Here is a 15,978-nt window from a genome sequence, read left to right on the forward strand (position 1 = left end):
GTTCTCATAAGCGCAGAGGCAGCTTGAGTCTTGAGTAAACATTTGAAGAGAACCCAGGAAGACCTGTCGTCCCCAAATGCAGCAACTTAAGGCTATGGTCTCAAGGTTTTAACAGACAGAAAGCTAGAAGCCACTCACAATGAACAGATTCTTAGTGGGTCCATCATGCTGGGAGATGTTTCTGATCATCTTCATCAGCAGCGGGTCCTTGAGCTTCAGGGCTCTTTTCATGAGCATCTTCAGCCCGTTACCTAAAACAGAAAAATGGAAATTTCTGCATAACACTGAGGTTACATTAAGCTTAAATAGCTTTTTGTTTGGGGTGCACCTAGTACAATGCAGAATCCTTAAGTATACAATTTGAATTAGACAAATGTATGCACTGTGCAACCCAAACCACACACCATAAGAACTATGCATAGAATATTCCTGTTCATTCCCCTTGTGGCCTGCCTTTCAATTTTCTTCCCCCACACAACTATTTTTCCTTCATTCTTTCTTTTTCTACTTCTCCAATTTATCTTTTCAAACATAGTTGATCTTTATGATATACAGCTTCATCAAAATAGGCTCATACAACATATGCATTCTTGGTTTTGGCTCATGCTCCACAAATTAAAAAAAAGACTTTTGAAACAAATTATATTTCTAGGAATTCTAAAAATACAAAACTGGAAATTTTATAAAGAGAGGATAATTACTACAGCACTGTTTATGCTTGAAAAGTGCAATGAGTTAACTATGCAAAAGAGTTGAGTAGACCATGACAAAATCATAGCTCAATTATGCTTTCATTTTTAAATAAACCTATTTTAGAGATGTTTGCTATTATTATTATTTTTGTGTATATGTGCACATGATGTTTGTGTGTTTGTGTGAGCTATGGTATGCATGTGGAGGTCAGAGGACAACTTTGAGTAGGCAGATCTGTCCCTTTATATGGGTTCTGGGAATTGAACTCAGGTCACAAGGCTTGTGTGGTAAGCTCTTTAATCCACCAAGCCCTCTCACTAGCCCACTTTTATAAAAGTATTTTATTATATGGAATAATATTAAAAACATTATTTTGGAAGACCATTTTATAAGGCACAGAGAGATAACTCACATTTCCATTCAAAATTTTATAGAAGCATTATACAAAAATTGACTATTTATTTCTGAGTGGTTAGAATAAAGATTTAAGATTTTCTTTTGCTTGCTCATTTGTATTTTTTTTTTATAATGAACATGTACTCCTCAAATAAATAAAAACTGTCCAGTAGACACTGAAATACCTAAGGAAGATATGTAATTCATCAGGATACAATAGAAACAATAACCTAGTATTCTTTTTTTTTTTTTTTTTTTTTTTTTGGTTTTTCGAGACAGGGATTCTCTGTGTAGTTTTGGTGCCTATCCTGGATCTCGCTCTATAGAACATGCTGACCCCGAACTCAAGAGATCTGCCTGGCTCTGCCGCCTGAGTGCTGGGATTAAAGGTGTGCGCCACCACTACCCGGCTTAAACCTGGTATTCTTATATTTCATTACCTTTCAAATAAATGCAAATAAATTTGTGTATAAAATATTACCAAGGATATCTTATGAGACCCATAAGAATTATAAGCATACAGAGGAAACTATTTAAGAGAATTTATGTTTGCATTGTATTCTTTCTTCCTTTTATTATATATTTCTCATTATATGCAAATTACCATATGCTAAAGAGGCTATCTGTGAAGCCCTGTGCACTGACCTTCACAGATGAGCTGGACATTTCTCTTGTTAGCAGCAAGATTAATGCAGAAAGAAATCAACTCCAAGTCAATTCGTTCATCTGAACATTCGAAGAGCATCTTCATTAACTAGCAAGAGACACAGTCGTACTTTACTCAAAACATCAAAACAAAGCCCAGAAGTAGAATGTATGAAGTATCCCCTTAAATTACATGTCAGAAATAAGGTAATCTGCATTTTATTACAAATTGGAAAGCTGTAACTGTTAAGTAGAGAAAATGAGTAAATACAAATTTCAAATAGAGAAGAGAATGCTAGAAAATATCAAATAACACCTCAGCACGTCAAGGAACTGAAAATATTGCCTGGAAGCCATGCAGTCCGAATAAAGAAAATAAGTTCATACAAAAGTGACAAGGAAGCAAAGGATGTAACTGTGCTGAAGACCTGAAGGACGCCAGGCATGGCCGATGAAAAGAAGAAAGAGTCAGATCCTGCAGCTCCTGTAACGCGCTAAGGACTCTGGGCTTCATTCTAAGGATATACCAAAATTACTAAACATTTCTGGGGAGGAAAAGTATCAGGAAAAGAAAGGTATGAATAGGACAAACAATGTTTGTAACATACAGAGATTAGAATCACATTTTATTTACAATGACACAGGATTACACAAAAGCAAACAAATGAGAAAACGATATATGTAGAGAGAAAGCTCCAACTGAAATGATAGCTACCTGTGCTGGCTATGTTGTGCAATTGGGGCAGAAATAAGAGGAATGATTAGAGACACATTTAGAGAAGAGAATCAGAGTGGTGCTTAATAACTGACTAGACATTGGGACTAATGGAGAAAAGGAATCAAAGATGAGTTTGGCGATCCTGCATTGAGAATGTCAGGGATAATGTTGCCAACAGCTAGTAAGAAGGTTGGAAGCTAAAAGGGGAAAATAGTACTTTCGGTTTGACACTGGTGGAGTTCAAGCTGCCAATGACATCTAAGTACAGATATTCAGTAGGAGGCTATAACAGATGCCTAAGCTTATGTCTTCATTGGAGGTATAATGTTAGAAATTGCCACATACGGCTGATTTCTAAACCTGCAGACTGGATACTGGAACTTGTGCACGGATATAAAATGAGAAAAGAAATTCATATAGAGATGAAGAGAGGGTCTGAGAAGTAAAAACAGAAGTTAGAAAAGAAAAGAAAGCTATGCATGCCAATAGTGATTTATTTATTACATATATATGCATGTGTTTCTGTGGGTGGGTGTGCACGTGTGTGCAGGTCATTGACAAGCTTCTGTGGTGGGTGTGCACATGTGTGCAGGTCATTGACAAGCTTCTGTGGTGGGTGTGCACATGTGTGCAGGTCATTGACAAGCTTCTGTGGGTGGGTGTGTACGTGTGTGCAGGTCATTGACAAGCTTCTGTGGGTGGGTGTGCACGTGTGTGCAGGTCATTGACAAGCTTCTGTGGTGGGTGTGCACATGTGTGCAGGTCATTGACAAGCTTCTGTGGGTGGGTGTGTACGTGTGTGCAGGTCATTGACAAGCTTCTGTGGTGGGTGTGTATGTGTGTGCAGGTCATTGACAAGCTTCTATGATGGGTGTGCATGTGTGTGCAGGGCATTGACAAGCTTCTGTGGGTGGGTGTGCACGTGTGTGCAGGTCATTGACAAGCTTCTGTGGGTGGGTGTGCACATGTGTGCAGGTCATTGACAAGCTTGAGGGCCCTTCTCCAGGCGCTGCCCATCTTGTGTCGGGAACATGGTCTCTTACTAGAACTTGCCAAGCAGCCTAGGCTGGCTGGCCCTGCATCCCCACAGCCTCCCTTGTGCTTGCACCATCACCCCAGGCTCTCTCTTTTTTAAAATATGGGTTCTGGGAATCAAGGTCAGGACTTCACGGTTGTGTGGCGCACATTTTACTGACTGAGCTATCTCCCCAGCTCTGTACCATTAAGCTGTAAGTGAACAGATTTACACGATTCAGAAAATACTCTTCTATTATGGGGAAGCCAACAAGTTAAATTAGTACATATTGAGTAAAGATATTTTTGGTAAGTCAAAGTTGTTTATAAGAGATAAAGATATAAATATATAAACTTTATAAGACAGATCTAATAAAGACATAATATATAAAACAGTTTAAGACATATATTTCCATGTTGTATTTTAGGATAATACCTTATACAACCATATACTTTCACTAATAAGTTCTATTATTATTATTATTATTATTATTATTATTATTATATTTTTATTTATTGAGACTATAATTGCATTAATTTCCACCATTTTTTCCTGCCTCCGATTCCTTCCATGTCCTTTCCCTCTACCCTAACACTCAAATTCATGGCCTACTTTTCTTTAGTTCTTATTTTGCATACAGTAAAGTGAGTAAATTTTTATTTTAGAATCTGATCTGAAAACTATGGTTTTAACTACTTTCTGTGTTCGCTCCAGATAGCTACAAAAAGGACACAGTCAACACAGTCAAAATCAGTAATTTTTGTTGTTAGCAACAAACAGCTTGAAAACAGCATTAATTAAAAACACTATCCTATTCCAATTATCATGAACAATTATAGTAATGTGGTATAATATACATGCAGAAACTTCATAACACTTTAAGAATTGAACCACTGGCATGTATCATGTCCTCCCCAGAGGGCAGGTCACAAACCACAAATGAGTCACTAATGAATCTCTGAGTAAAAGATCATTAACACGTAGTAATGTTGTACTATAAAAAGACTCTAAGCCAAAAATAAAACGATCTTAATTTACTGGATAAATATTTAACAGATTTGCTATCAGCCAATTAAAAAATAAACAAATTAGCAAAAACTGTGGATGACTATCCACTAATTAATGTAACTATGTTTTCATATTATAATTCAAAATTTTTTACTGCTATCTTCCTTCAGAACTTTTAGTAATTTGAAACTTTTTATAATGAAAATCTATTACACTGAAGCAATGCTTTAAGAAGGTAAAATATTATAATAAATATTTACTTCAAATTAGCCTTTGAAGTATAAAGTTACCCTTAAAAAATGAGGTTGCAGGTGACATATTTAGAAGGTATGGGTTAAAAAATAATTTCCCTGATAAATATCTTGTAGAAACAATCAGATATGCTTTTTTAAAAAAGGTATGGCTTGAAAACTTGATTATCCCATCCATAAAACTGAGAAAGAATTTAAGTATGAGTCAAATGTATCCTAATAGAAAAATCACTGTTTCATCCTAATAAGAATACTTCCATTTTAAAGCACTCAAATTTCAAACCAGCTTAATTCAAACTCCAAGAGCCACAGTGCAGTTGTCTTTAATTTGATTGCTACCCATGGCACTTCAAACCCAAGGGTAATTACTGACAACTAGGAAATATTAAAACTAGATTTGTTCTGTTTTAACTGTCTGTTTTCATCTTTTACTAATCTAACAGGAAAGCACTAAAAGGTCTTCAGCCTGTGCAATGAAGAAGCAATAGCGTTCAATCAGACAAGTCCCATATTGAGTATCAGATACCAAAGACCCAAGACTGAAATCACTGTGTCTAGACTCTCTGGCACCTGACTTCACTTATTTACCAGTGACCAGAGGCCAACCCCCACAGCTCTCTGTGTTCTCATACACCTCTACCACCCCACCCCCCCCAGCCAAACATCTTTGAATGATTATGCCAGAACTGTGCATGCCGCAGGAATCTCTTCTGACTGGCTACTCCCTAGCTCTCCTGTTTGAAGTGATGTTCTGGTTTCTGAACTCAGCAGATAATGGCAGCAAGAGCAAAGAGGGCTGTCAGAAAGGACGTTTACCAGCATTCAGCTAAAAAGAAGCATGCAGATCAAAGTGGGGCCAAACAGGACAACTGCGGTGGAAAACATGTGGATCCCTCTGATGACTCCTGCATGCTGTTCTAGGGCAAAATATTCAATAACACTATGACATCACTACCTAACCATGTACTTTGATTGGCCATTCTATTACCAATAAATACTTTTATAAGCATCTGGATGGCATTTGCACCTATTTAAACAAAACATGCAGCTCAGAGGTCTAAATAACAATGAACTGTTAATGTGTACTTTTAACTATTATTAGACTACAACCATTAACTCCTGGTTATCCAAATATGCTTACGTGAAACAATCTACCCACTGAGCCCATTAAGATCATACATTAAAAAAAAGATGACCTGAACTCAAATTTTGAGGAATAATGATAAATAGGGGAAAGAAAATGAGAACACATTGAATAATTTCAGGCAATAAAGTACAAAGAAAGCAAAGCAATGCAATATTGGATGAGGTTATAAGGAACACTACATGCATAATCACCTACTCTGAACATTTGATATTTTCAGAATGTGAACTCTAACCTAATTACAAGTTTATCCTGTAAACACATAGAAGATACTGCACTATGAATGAGTCAGAAATGATGAAAAAGACTCACATTTTACTACAAGTCATACTTTATTTATAGTCTAGATAGCACATATATATGCCATCTTATGTAATTAAGAATATAATCACATTAAACATTCCCTCTGATCACTAAAATAGATATGAATCATTGCTGAGCCAATGCATTTCTGCCTTCAGAGTTATTATTGTCTTCTCTGAAAAATTCAGGTGTAATACTTGAAGACTTTTATTTTTAATCTTTAAAGAAAAATTACTGTCAATAATTAGAAAAGAATAAAGTTGACATTGATCTGCGGACGCCGCCACGGTGACAGGGCTTTCTCTAATACATAGGTCGATTAGTATGCTGCCCTCAGTAACTTGAAAGCCCACTGGAAGCACAAATGCTGCCCCTGACAGGAGTCCATTTTTAATTTCTAAAGGAAGTATTCTATTTTTATTTAACTTTTAATTTGTTTCCTATTATTCTTTTATTTTACAACAAACAATGGATGGCAACAAAACCACGCTAGCTTTTATTTAAGTATGTCAAAATTGGACAGTACACAATCAAAGTTACACATTTTAAATGGTACTTAAGGAATAAATATATTTTAGACTATCACTTGGTTTTATTAAAATATTATCTTAATACTAAAACGTTTCAAGATATTTACAATATAATTCGGTACACTTAATCTCACTATTCCTCCAACAGTCAACATTTCAGAAAGATAAAAGAACAAATAAAAACCCTCAAATTGTCAAAACTTGAATGGTTTTTGGAAAATTTGGCTCATGAAATACAGATGACAAATGTTTTAAAAATTTCTTCATCAACATGTGTGATATTAGAATGCTCTTTGTCAAGTATATATGGAGGAAGACTGCTTTTGAAAGGATGGGGGAACTGTTGTATACACCAAGTTTTAAGCTGCACTTACAACCATGTCTAAAAATTACTCTAAACAGGCTCTTTTTGAGTCATTTAAAGCTTCATATTTTACATTTGAGATTATACGTTATACAAGAATAGGAGAACTCCAAATTCAATCTTCAATGTAACAAGTTTTCCACCTCTTCCTGGTTTGTGTTTATTTCTCTTTTTAAAGTTATTTTTAAAAATCTAAATCTGGATAAAAAGTCATTCTTTGAGAGATTTTTTTTTGGATGCTTTCCAACAAATATCCTGTAGTCAATGAAGGTCAGACATTGAAGGAGACTGGAGAAGGAACACCCTTTGAAACTACAAAGCAGAAACCTCTGGAAGCCTTGGAGCCAGGCTGCAGTGAATCACCTGTAATCTCCCCTGGACAGGGCTACTCTGTTACTGTAAACATGCTGGACGGCTTGATCACACTGCACGGCTATCAGCTGACACAGGTCACCACTGTGAGGACATATCCTGTTGATAAGATGTGCTGTGCTATCTTTGAAGGACGTCTATTTGCTACAAACACTCACTTTCCCCACTAATGCAAGAGGAACGAGCCTTTGAAATGGCACCATTTTTTACATGCATGGAAGGAAAATGTTGAAATTCTTAAAAAGCAAATTTTTAAATTCTGACTCACTAATTTAAGAGTGAATAGAGGGACAGTCAGAGTTGACAAAAAGAGAAATCTGAGCCAATTTTATTAGGACAGCAAGGAACTGTGTAGCAGGAGTGAAGAATGACTTGATTAAGTGTGCTCCAGTCTTTTTCTCAAGTGTGTTCACAGCCTCTTTTTTATGTTATCTACACACCTTCTGAATTGTCTTTTGCTATTTAAAAAAAACTTTTCCATAAAAATACAGTAAAAAGGTCAGTGTTGCAAGAATCCAGGATCCACATTACTGGAGCTTCATTACTGGTGACTAATGGATACAAGAGTGAGTCCATGAACGTATAGTCCCTGAGAGTGTAATAGATTAAAAAACAAGTCTACATCTTTGAGACCTTCAGACCTAACGTATAAAATGTATCACACAGATGAATAATAGAAAATCATCCTTGAGAACATCACTGTAGCAACTAAAGAACCTGGATAAGGAATTTGGCCACCACAGAATGCCAAGTACTTAAAACTGTCAACTATAAACAAAATTAAAAAGCAGGGAACAAATGTGGGAAATATTTGTAACATGGCAGTTAAAACACTACAAAAATCAACCTTCTTAATCAATAATATTAATACACCACTAGAAAACTGTATGAAAACTATACTAGAATATAGTTGCTAAAAAGATGAAATATGTTCACCTGCACCAACGTTCTAGAAATGCAAATACATCAAAATTTTGAAGCACCACATTTTTAGAGAAATAATGATAATCATTATTGTTAAGGGTGAAATGGTGGCTGGAAATACAAACATCTTTTTTTAGAAGGTAACTGGGTCAATATACAGAGACTCAGAGCTCGTTCCTTTTGACCTAGGTATCCATCTGCTATAAACTGCAGCTAAAGAAAACTTAAAGTGAATAAGCACACATGACGGCAAAGATGTGGACAAGCATTCAGGATGAATTTTATCATGTACTTATGTATGTTGATGCTTTTGTGCAATGACCTGGGAAAATCTGAGTATATAATTTAATTGTGGTCATTAAGCATAATATATGACCTTTAGAGACAGTTTATGAAGAATATTTAGCTATATGGTATACTTATGATCTATTCATAAATAGCTCCACATATGGAAAAGTTATATGTGATATAACCCGATATATTACTACTTTTATAATATACAAGGAGGCTGGAGCGATGGCTCCGAGGTTAGGAGCACAGGCTGTTCTTCCAGAGGACATGTGTTTGATTCCTAGCACCTACATGATGGTTCACAACTGTTTGTAACTCCAGTTCCAAGGGACTGGACACCCTCTTCTGGCCTCTGTGGGTACTGTATACATGTGGTGCACAGACAAATATGCAGGCAAAACTCACACACATAAAAAATAAATGGAACCTCAAGAAAATGTAGGAGAATGGGTACAAAGGAGTTATTTATCATTGGGATAATCGGTCTGTACTTGTTGCTGTGACAGGCATCAAGCACTCTAGACAAGGTGCTGCCACTAAGCTATATGCCCAGCGCTAATTCTGTACTTCCAAAATTTTTAATAAAAACTGTACTATTAATGTTAAGAAGCATTTTAAGAAATAGGAGATCTAAGAGACAAGAGTGAAAGTACTGATAGTTTATTTTTTAAAAAGATTTAGTTTTTTTTTTTTTTTTAAAAAAAATTAGGTCTTTGAGGATTATGCACAATGTGTTTTAATCATATTCACCCACTTCCCCCAACTTCTCTCAGGCCCACACCCCATTCCCTATGAGCCTAGTTCTTAAATGCTGTCCTCACTTAAAGCCTCTTACCTGTGGTATGCAGTCAGTATATGCAAACATTGATTTAAAGCGGTCATCCATGCTTATATGGTAAAGCACACACATTGCTATTTGTTTGTAGTTTTCATTGCCTGGGATTAAAAAAAATCACGGTTACAATGATAGAAGCCATATATGTATACATACCATACTCAAGTTAGTGAAGTTATATATTCAAAACCTTTAAACTGCTAAATCAAATATTCATGTAACTTGATCAGGAAAACATTTTGAGATCCTTATTTCAAATCTGAATTCTGAATCACACTTATATTAATTGTGAGTATCAAGACAGATGTCCATTTTACATGATATATTTCTGGGGAAACTAATTTAATTTCTAGAAATTTATTGTCCCCAGTAGCCTAGTATAAAGTAGATTGGGTCATTGGTTTCCCCATCCTTACAAATAAATACAAATACAAGATTAAAACAGTTGATTTGCAGTCATTATGTATAAGATATCATAAACAAGTATATTTGAGTTGAAGGTAATGAAATCTGTAGACTAGCATCAGTAACATAAAAAATAAAGTTTCATCAGAAACTGCTCAAAGCCACAAATTCTTTACAGTCTGGGAATGTCCCAGAGTTCTGAGGTGATAATATTCTGGGCTAGGGATTTCATTCAGTGTAGAAGGTTTGCCTAGCATATATAAGTGACTCAGTTTGATTTCAAGGTTAGTATGTATAACAAGGTAATTAATAACAACAGTGACTAATAATAATCACATATTAAACATTTACCATGCAAAAGGACCATATTTTAGACAGACAGCACAGCACTGAATCTTCAGAATAGTCTTCAATAGATCTTATTATCCTTCACATGAGGAAACTCAAGCTTAGAGAAAGTAGGTACTTATCACATAGCATTGGAAAAGTTGGGCAGAGATTTAAACACAGGTCTGTCTGCTCTCAAAATCTCATTCCAGTTATAATAGTCTTAAACATTTTTATATCATACTGAGGAACATTTTGCCACACAAGGTATTATTATCAGGTGTCAAGAACTTTAAACATTATTACATGATAAAATAAAGTTATCTTTCAAGTAGAATTATTTTAAATTGAGAAAACATATCTTGTAGAATCAATTTTAGCAATTATGACAAGGGTCATGTATAATCCCAGCTATTCCAGGAAGGCATGGCAGGAAGATCACAAATTCAATACCTGGCCTACATAGTGAGCTCAAGGCCAGCCTGGTAGTTTAGTAAGACCCTGTCCCAACATAAACAAACAAAAAACAGGACTGAAGTGTAGCTCCTTGGTAGGGTGCTTGCTTACCCTGTGTGCAAGCCCTAGTCCAACTTCCAGTTCTGCCAAAATAAATTATTTATATCAGCAATGAAAATAATTCCTCTGGATTAAAAAACAGATTAATATGATTATATGCTTTACATATGAAGACAAGTAAATATTTTTACCTTAAAACTATGAATTAACAATTCAACTGTTTAGAACAGAATATATGTGGGAAAGGTATTTTGTATTAAAATATTAAATTTTTCTTTATAAAATTATAACAAGTTTAAATCTGACTGTAGAAGAGAGTATGATTTGTATTGTTGTTTTCAGATAGGGTTTCACTATTTGGCCATGGATGCCCAGGCTGGCCTAGAACTAACAGAGATCCACCTGCCTCTGCCTCCCAGTGCTGGGATTAAAAGCGTGTGCCACTATACCCAGCCAGTTTGGATTATTTTAAGGTAAATTTCAGATCTCTTATTTGAAAATGAGAAAAGCTGAAGAAGACTTTGAAAAATGAGTAGTATGAACAAAGACCATCATCTTAAATGTGAAGTTAAGAAACAGTAATAGAGGAGAAAGTAATATTTAAAATCTTAAGATGGAGGCCAGTAATCCAATGGCTGTACAAAACATAGTATTTATAACTATTATTTGAGGGCATGAATTTTATTTGGAGAAAAATATGGTATAAAATTTGTGACACTCTTCCAAATAATATGAAAGCAGACATTCCCGATGTCAACAATTTGATATCAAAGCAATCTATAATTCATAGATTTCAATAATCATATTTTATATTTTGACTTTTAATTATGCTTACCTGCCACAGAAAATCATGTTTACATAGGTTTTTATGATATATATGTGCAAAGGAAAAACGTTTTCTCAGAAGGCAGTATCTCTTAGGTTTGGCCAGACCATCCTTCCCCGTTTTCAGCTCCCACCCTAAGAGACTGAGCTACTACATCTTCTAAATTCGAGCCCAGGAGAACTCTCCCACTCCAAAGGCCACCATCTCTTCTCTTCCAGTTATTTTCTGCAGGAAACATGGGCCGGGTGGTGTGATTTTCTCATGAGGATTCCTGAGCTGTACACTCCACCTAACCCACTACAGCCCTTCTATACACATGGCGGGTCTTCCAAAGGGGACTCCTCTAAGAGTTACTTAAAGCAATTCTCCCTAATGGCATCCAAGCAAAAACAGGCTGCCAACCATTGGAACACTGGTGTGGCACTCGGGGCTCTGCAAATTTTGAGCAGAGTGGTGCACAGATGGAGTATTTTGAGAAGTTGGTCTTAATAACTGGATGTGAATTAGTCAAATCTGTTCAAGTAATAAGGGTAGGTTTGAAAAAATAGCCCAGTTATTATGATTCCTTTGGTATTTATAGCTATAAACATGAATCATGATGAGCTCACTGGCTATTAAGTGTAGAGGGTATAAGCACTTTGATAGGATTTCCTCAGGAATTCACTGTTAACTAGCTGGATCATTATTTGAATGTGTTATTGAATTATCTTAGCATTTGAGCAGCCATTCTCCCCAAATTGGTCACTCCCAGCTGAAGAGTGTTAATACCTTAACAAACTGGTCGTTAACTCTAGTAACTGATTTTGTGGGATTGTTGTACTTACAAAGTACATGCAAGAGTTTATAAGAAGTACTGCCACCCTGAACCCCCCAATTCTTTTTAAAGAAATTTACAGCTGTAGTTCAGCTGGAGCAGCTGAAGCGGGAAGAAAACCAGTTTTCTGGGCCACTCTCACAATCGATTTTTCTGCCAACTAAAGGGCAAAACACATGCCGGTCAGTTTTGAGTTTTAAATGTCTCCAGTTGTTCATCTCTGAAGTGATCAGTAGAAACCCCACTCAGTCACTAATTTTGGAGATTTCCCATTCACAGATCACTCAAGCAGAAAGGTGAGTTTTGAACATTAGAATACCAACCTAAATTTCTGCTCTTATTACAGACCCTGTTCGACACCGCAGAACAGAGTGAGAACACACATTATGAAGCCACATTCTTAGCTAGACTCTCATTCCCTTCAATACCCCATGTTAACTTTGATCAAAGTTAAAAAGAAAGGAAAAATAGGAACAGAAGCACTCCTATATTTAGAATAGCGCAGCATTAGGTGATATTTTACCCTGAAAACACTCTTATGAATACAGCATGCTGCAAATGTCAAGTCCAAGATTAGTAAAGCATCAGAGCTCTTAATGTCTATTTACAATATAGTATAAAGAAAACGCCACAGGCTATCCCAACCTCTCAGAAATTATCTGCAGCAATTACCTTCTACAAAATATACTAAAATGCATTTAAGATTATTACTGAAAATTATTTTTCTGGTATTGGGGATTGAATCTAGGACCTCAGCTATGCTGGATAAACATTTTACCAATGAGCCACATCTTCAGTCCTAGAACATCTTTATATTTCCATATAATTTTATGCTTAATTTATTATAGTAAATATACACAAATTACAATTAAATAGATTTGGTTTAAATTAGAATTTGGACAAACTAACTTTTAAGACTGCAATTCCACTGGATGGTCCTTTATTTTATAATAGACTTATTGATAGCAGATATATGAGGACTTGAACAGATACACAACAATTCTAAAGCAAGAGTTAAGTGGGAAAACAAAGCATCTATATGTTTCAATGCTCAGTGTGAGAGTTCAGGAGGGGTTCTGTGGTGAAACTGCTGTGTTCAGCTACTTATCACAGTCAGAAGCAAAATGAAAATCTACCATCAAGCTAAACATTAATTTAAGCTAATTATATATTAATGACTATTTCAAGTACTCTAATATTCAAAACTGATAAATTTTCATTCTTTTAATATGTTCAACTAGTTATTTTCAACATGTCTTCAATTAGTTTATTACCTTGTTTATAGATTTTTATTATGCCCCGAGAATACTATAGCAACTTGATTGTAATAAACCTTACAATATGGCCAACTTCAGATAAAAATGATGAAGGCCAAAATAAGGCCCTTAACAAGGACTGCTTTCTAGCTTAAAGTGCACACTACCCACTTAATGTGCTTTGGCCAAATTTCACCATGTAGGATGGAGACACCCCAGGCAATATTCACACACACAGTATTGGAACCAGCTGGTGATAGAAGAATCTTAGGAAAAAAGGCTCTCTGATTTAATTGGGAAAACAGGGGAAGCATAAATTGTCCTGCCATTCTTAACTTCAAGCCTCTCGATATGGTTCTACTCCAGCCTGAAGGAGACATGTGCTTTTTGTTAAAGTGCTTGCCACATCTGACCCCTATTGGCTGCTCACTTGATCAGGTAAGAAAATGTAGGTTTATTTACAGGATAAATGAGGCCTATTAAAATTGAACAATGCAGTAGTCTATGAGGAGCTGCACTCTGAAACAGATGTGTGAAATTCCCTAACAGTTTGGTAATAATCAGGCAAAACCAAGTTACTCTTTTTTTTCTTAAATTGACTTTAATTTTCTTAAAAAAAATATATCATAAAAGCAAACTAGTCTCAAATAACTAGATTGGAAAACATTAATTTGACCATTTCCAGTTTTTAATAAACAAGTAAGTCTAAAAAGGCTACTCCCAAAGCACTGTTGCTCTTTCGCAAAATAGACAAGTTTTATTCATTCATTTATGATGTTATTGGTAAATTAAAAATTAAACACACACACACATATGAATTTAACTTGGTGGGAGAATTTCAAAGATGGTTAGAACATGACTTTGACAGCTTTCTTTAAGGCAGTACGACAGAATGGTCGTAAGAAATAACATTTGATGTCTATGTGGTCAGCGTTTACAGCCCAACAGTACCTTCTGTTTATCTCCAACAATAAGGGGAATAAGGATTGTCTAAACTGGAAAAGTCAAGCATCTATCATTTAACTCTTGACCTGGATTGACTCCCTACACGCTGATGAACTCTTTCTACATGCAGTAAAGTGCTCTGAATCCCAGAACACTAAACACAATCCAGGAACAGCAAACCAGGCGGCAGTGTCACCTCAAAGCCGGCTCTGCGTCTCCTCATTGAGGGAAACCCACTGACCTAGTTAGGAGCCCTGGAAATAGTGTCTGCCAAGGAAGGCTACATTCTGACACCACTCTCACTGAAACTGCAACAGGCTCAACATGAGCCTTGGAACCTAGGAATCCCAATAAAGTTAGTCATGCACAAACCAACCAGTAAACGACTGCCTAGGTACAGATTTTAAACTTTAAAAACCAAGGTTTGTGCAGACAGAAATTTGATTCAAGATTTAAATTATGAAGAAAAAGAGAGGGGCAAAATCAGTCACTTTTCTGGGTGCAATGGAATATCCTGTGATCCAACTTATTGAGCTCTGTGGCAGGAGGTCAAACCAAGCCTAGGGGGAAAGCAAGACCCTGTCGTGAGAGAGAGAGAGAGAGAAAGAGAGAGAGAGAGAGAGAGAGAGAGAGAGAGAGAGAGAGAGAGAGAGAGAGAGACTGACTTTTGTCTGTGAGTGCCACAGCTGGAGCAGAGGTGGTGTGACCCTGATGTTTAAAGGAGAATATGTCTGAGTTAATTTTTTTGAGTTAACTTACATATAGGTTCATAAACAGGTGAAAATGCTTAGTAGATGCTAGTTTCAAATTATATGAAATATGAATCTTATTCTTCAATTTTAAGAGAAACATTCTAATTTTTGCTTATAAATGAGTTAAGGGTATCCTGGGGCATTAGTTAAGCACTGTAACTTGTAAATGTTTCTTTCTGATTTTTAGCTATGTGTATCTGTGTCTATGTGGGGTAATATGCACAAGAGGGCAGGTGCCCAGGGCCAGAGGCACAGATCCCGTGGAGCTGGTGTTACGGGCGTGTGGGAGCTGCCTGATGTGGGTACTAGGAATGGAACTTGGGTTCTTCTCAAGTGTGTGCTCTTAACCACTGAGCCATCTCTCCAGCCCCACTTTTGAACACTTTTAAAGAACATGTGCTAGCCAGGCAGTGGTGACACACGCCTTTAGTCCTACATTGGGGAGGCAGAGGCATGTAAGTTCTGTAAGTTTGAGGCCAGCCTGGTCTGCAGAGTGAGTTCCAGGACAACCAAGTGGGGAGAGGGTGGGGGCACAAGCCTGGAATAAACCTCTTATTTTATGTATTTGAACAGTGCTACCTGTGGGGAGGGGGCCATGCTTTTATTTTTCTCCCACTGTGTTATGGACCAATATTTTAGTCAAGTATA

The 15,978-nt window shown here is 36.3% G+C and overlaps 1 protein-coding gene across 5 annotated transcripts in view; it reads right to left on the reverse strand.

The window, feature by feature from the left end:
* Kifap3 (kinesin associated protein 3) overlaps positions 1 to 15,978 on the reverse strand; it is a 136,549-nt gene that overhangs the window by 62,935 nt on the left and 57,636 nt on the right. For all 5 annotated transcript variants that reach the window (XM_037211319.1, XM_037211318.1, XM_037211320.1 and 2 more), the window contains exons 11-13: positions 9,490 to 9,590; positions 1,735 to 1,843; positions 139 to 251 (exon numbers count right to left, since the gene is read on the reverse strand). In XM_037211319.1, coding sequence (XP_037067214.1) covers positions 139 to 251; positions 1,735 to 1,843; positions 9,490 to 9,590 — 323 coding nt within the window. The remainder of the gene's footprint in view (positions 1 to 138; positions 252 to 1,734; positions 1,844 to 9,489; positions 9,591 to 15,978) is intronic.

Source organism: Peromyscus leucopus, chromosome 15 (assembly GCF_004664715.2).
Source record: "Peromyscus leucopus breed LL Stock chromosome 15, UCI_PerLeu_2.1, whole genome shotgun sequence".
NCBI lineage: Eukaryota > Metazoa > Chordata > Mammalia > Rodentia > Cricetidae > Peromyscus > Peromyscus leucopus.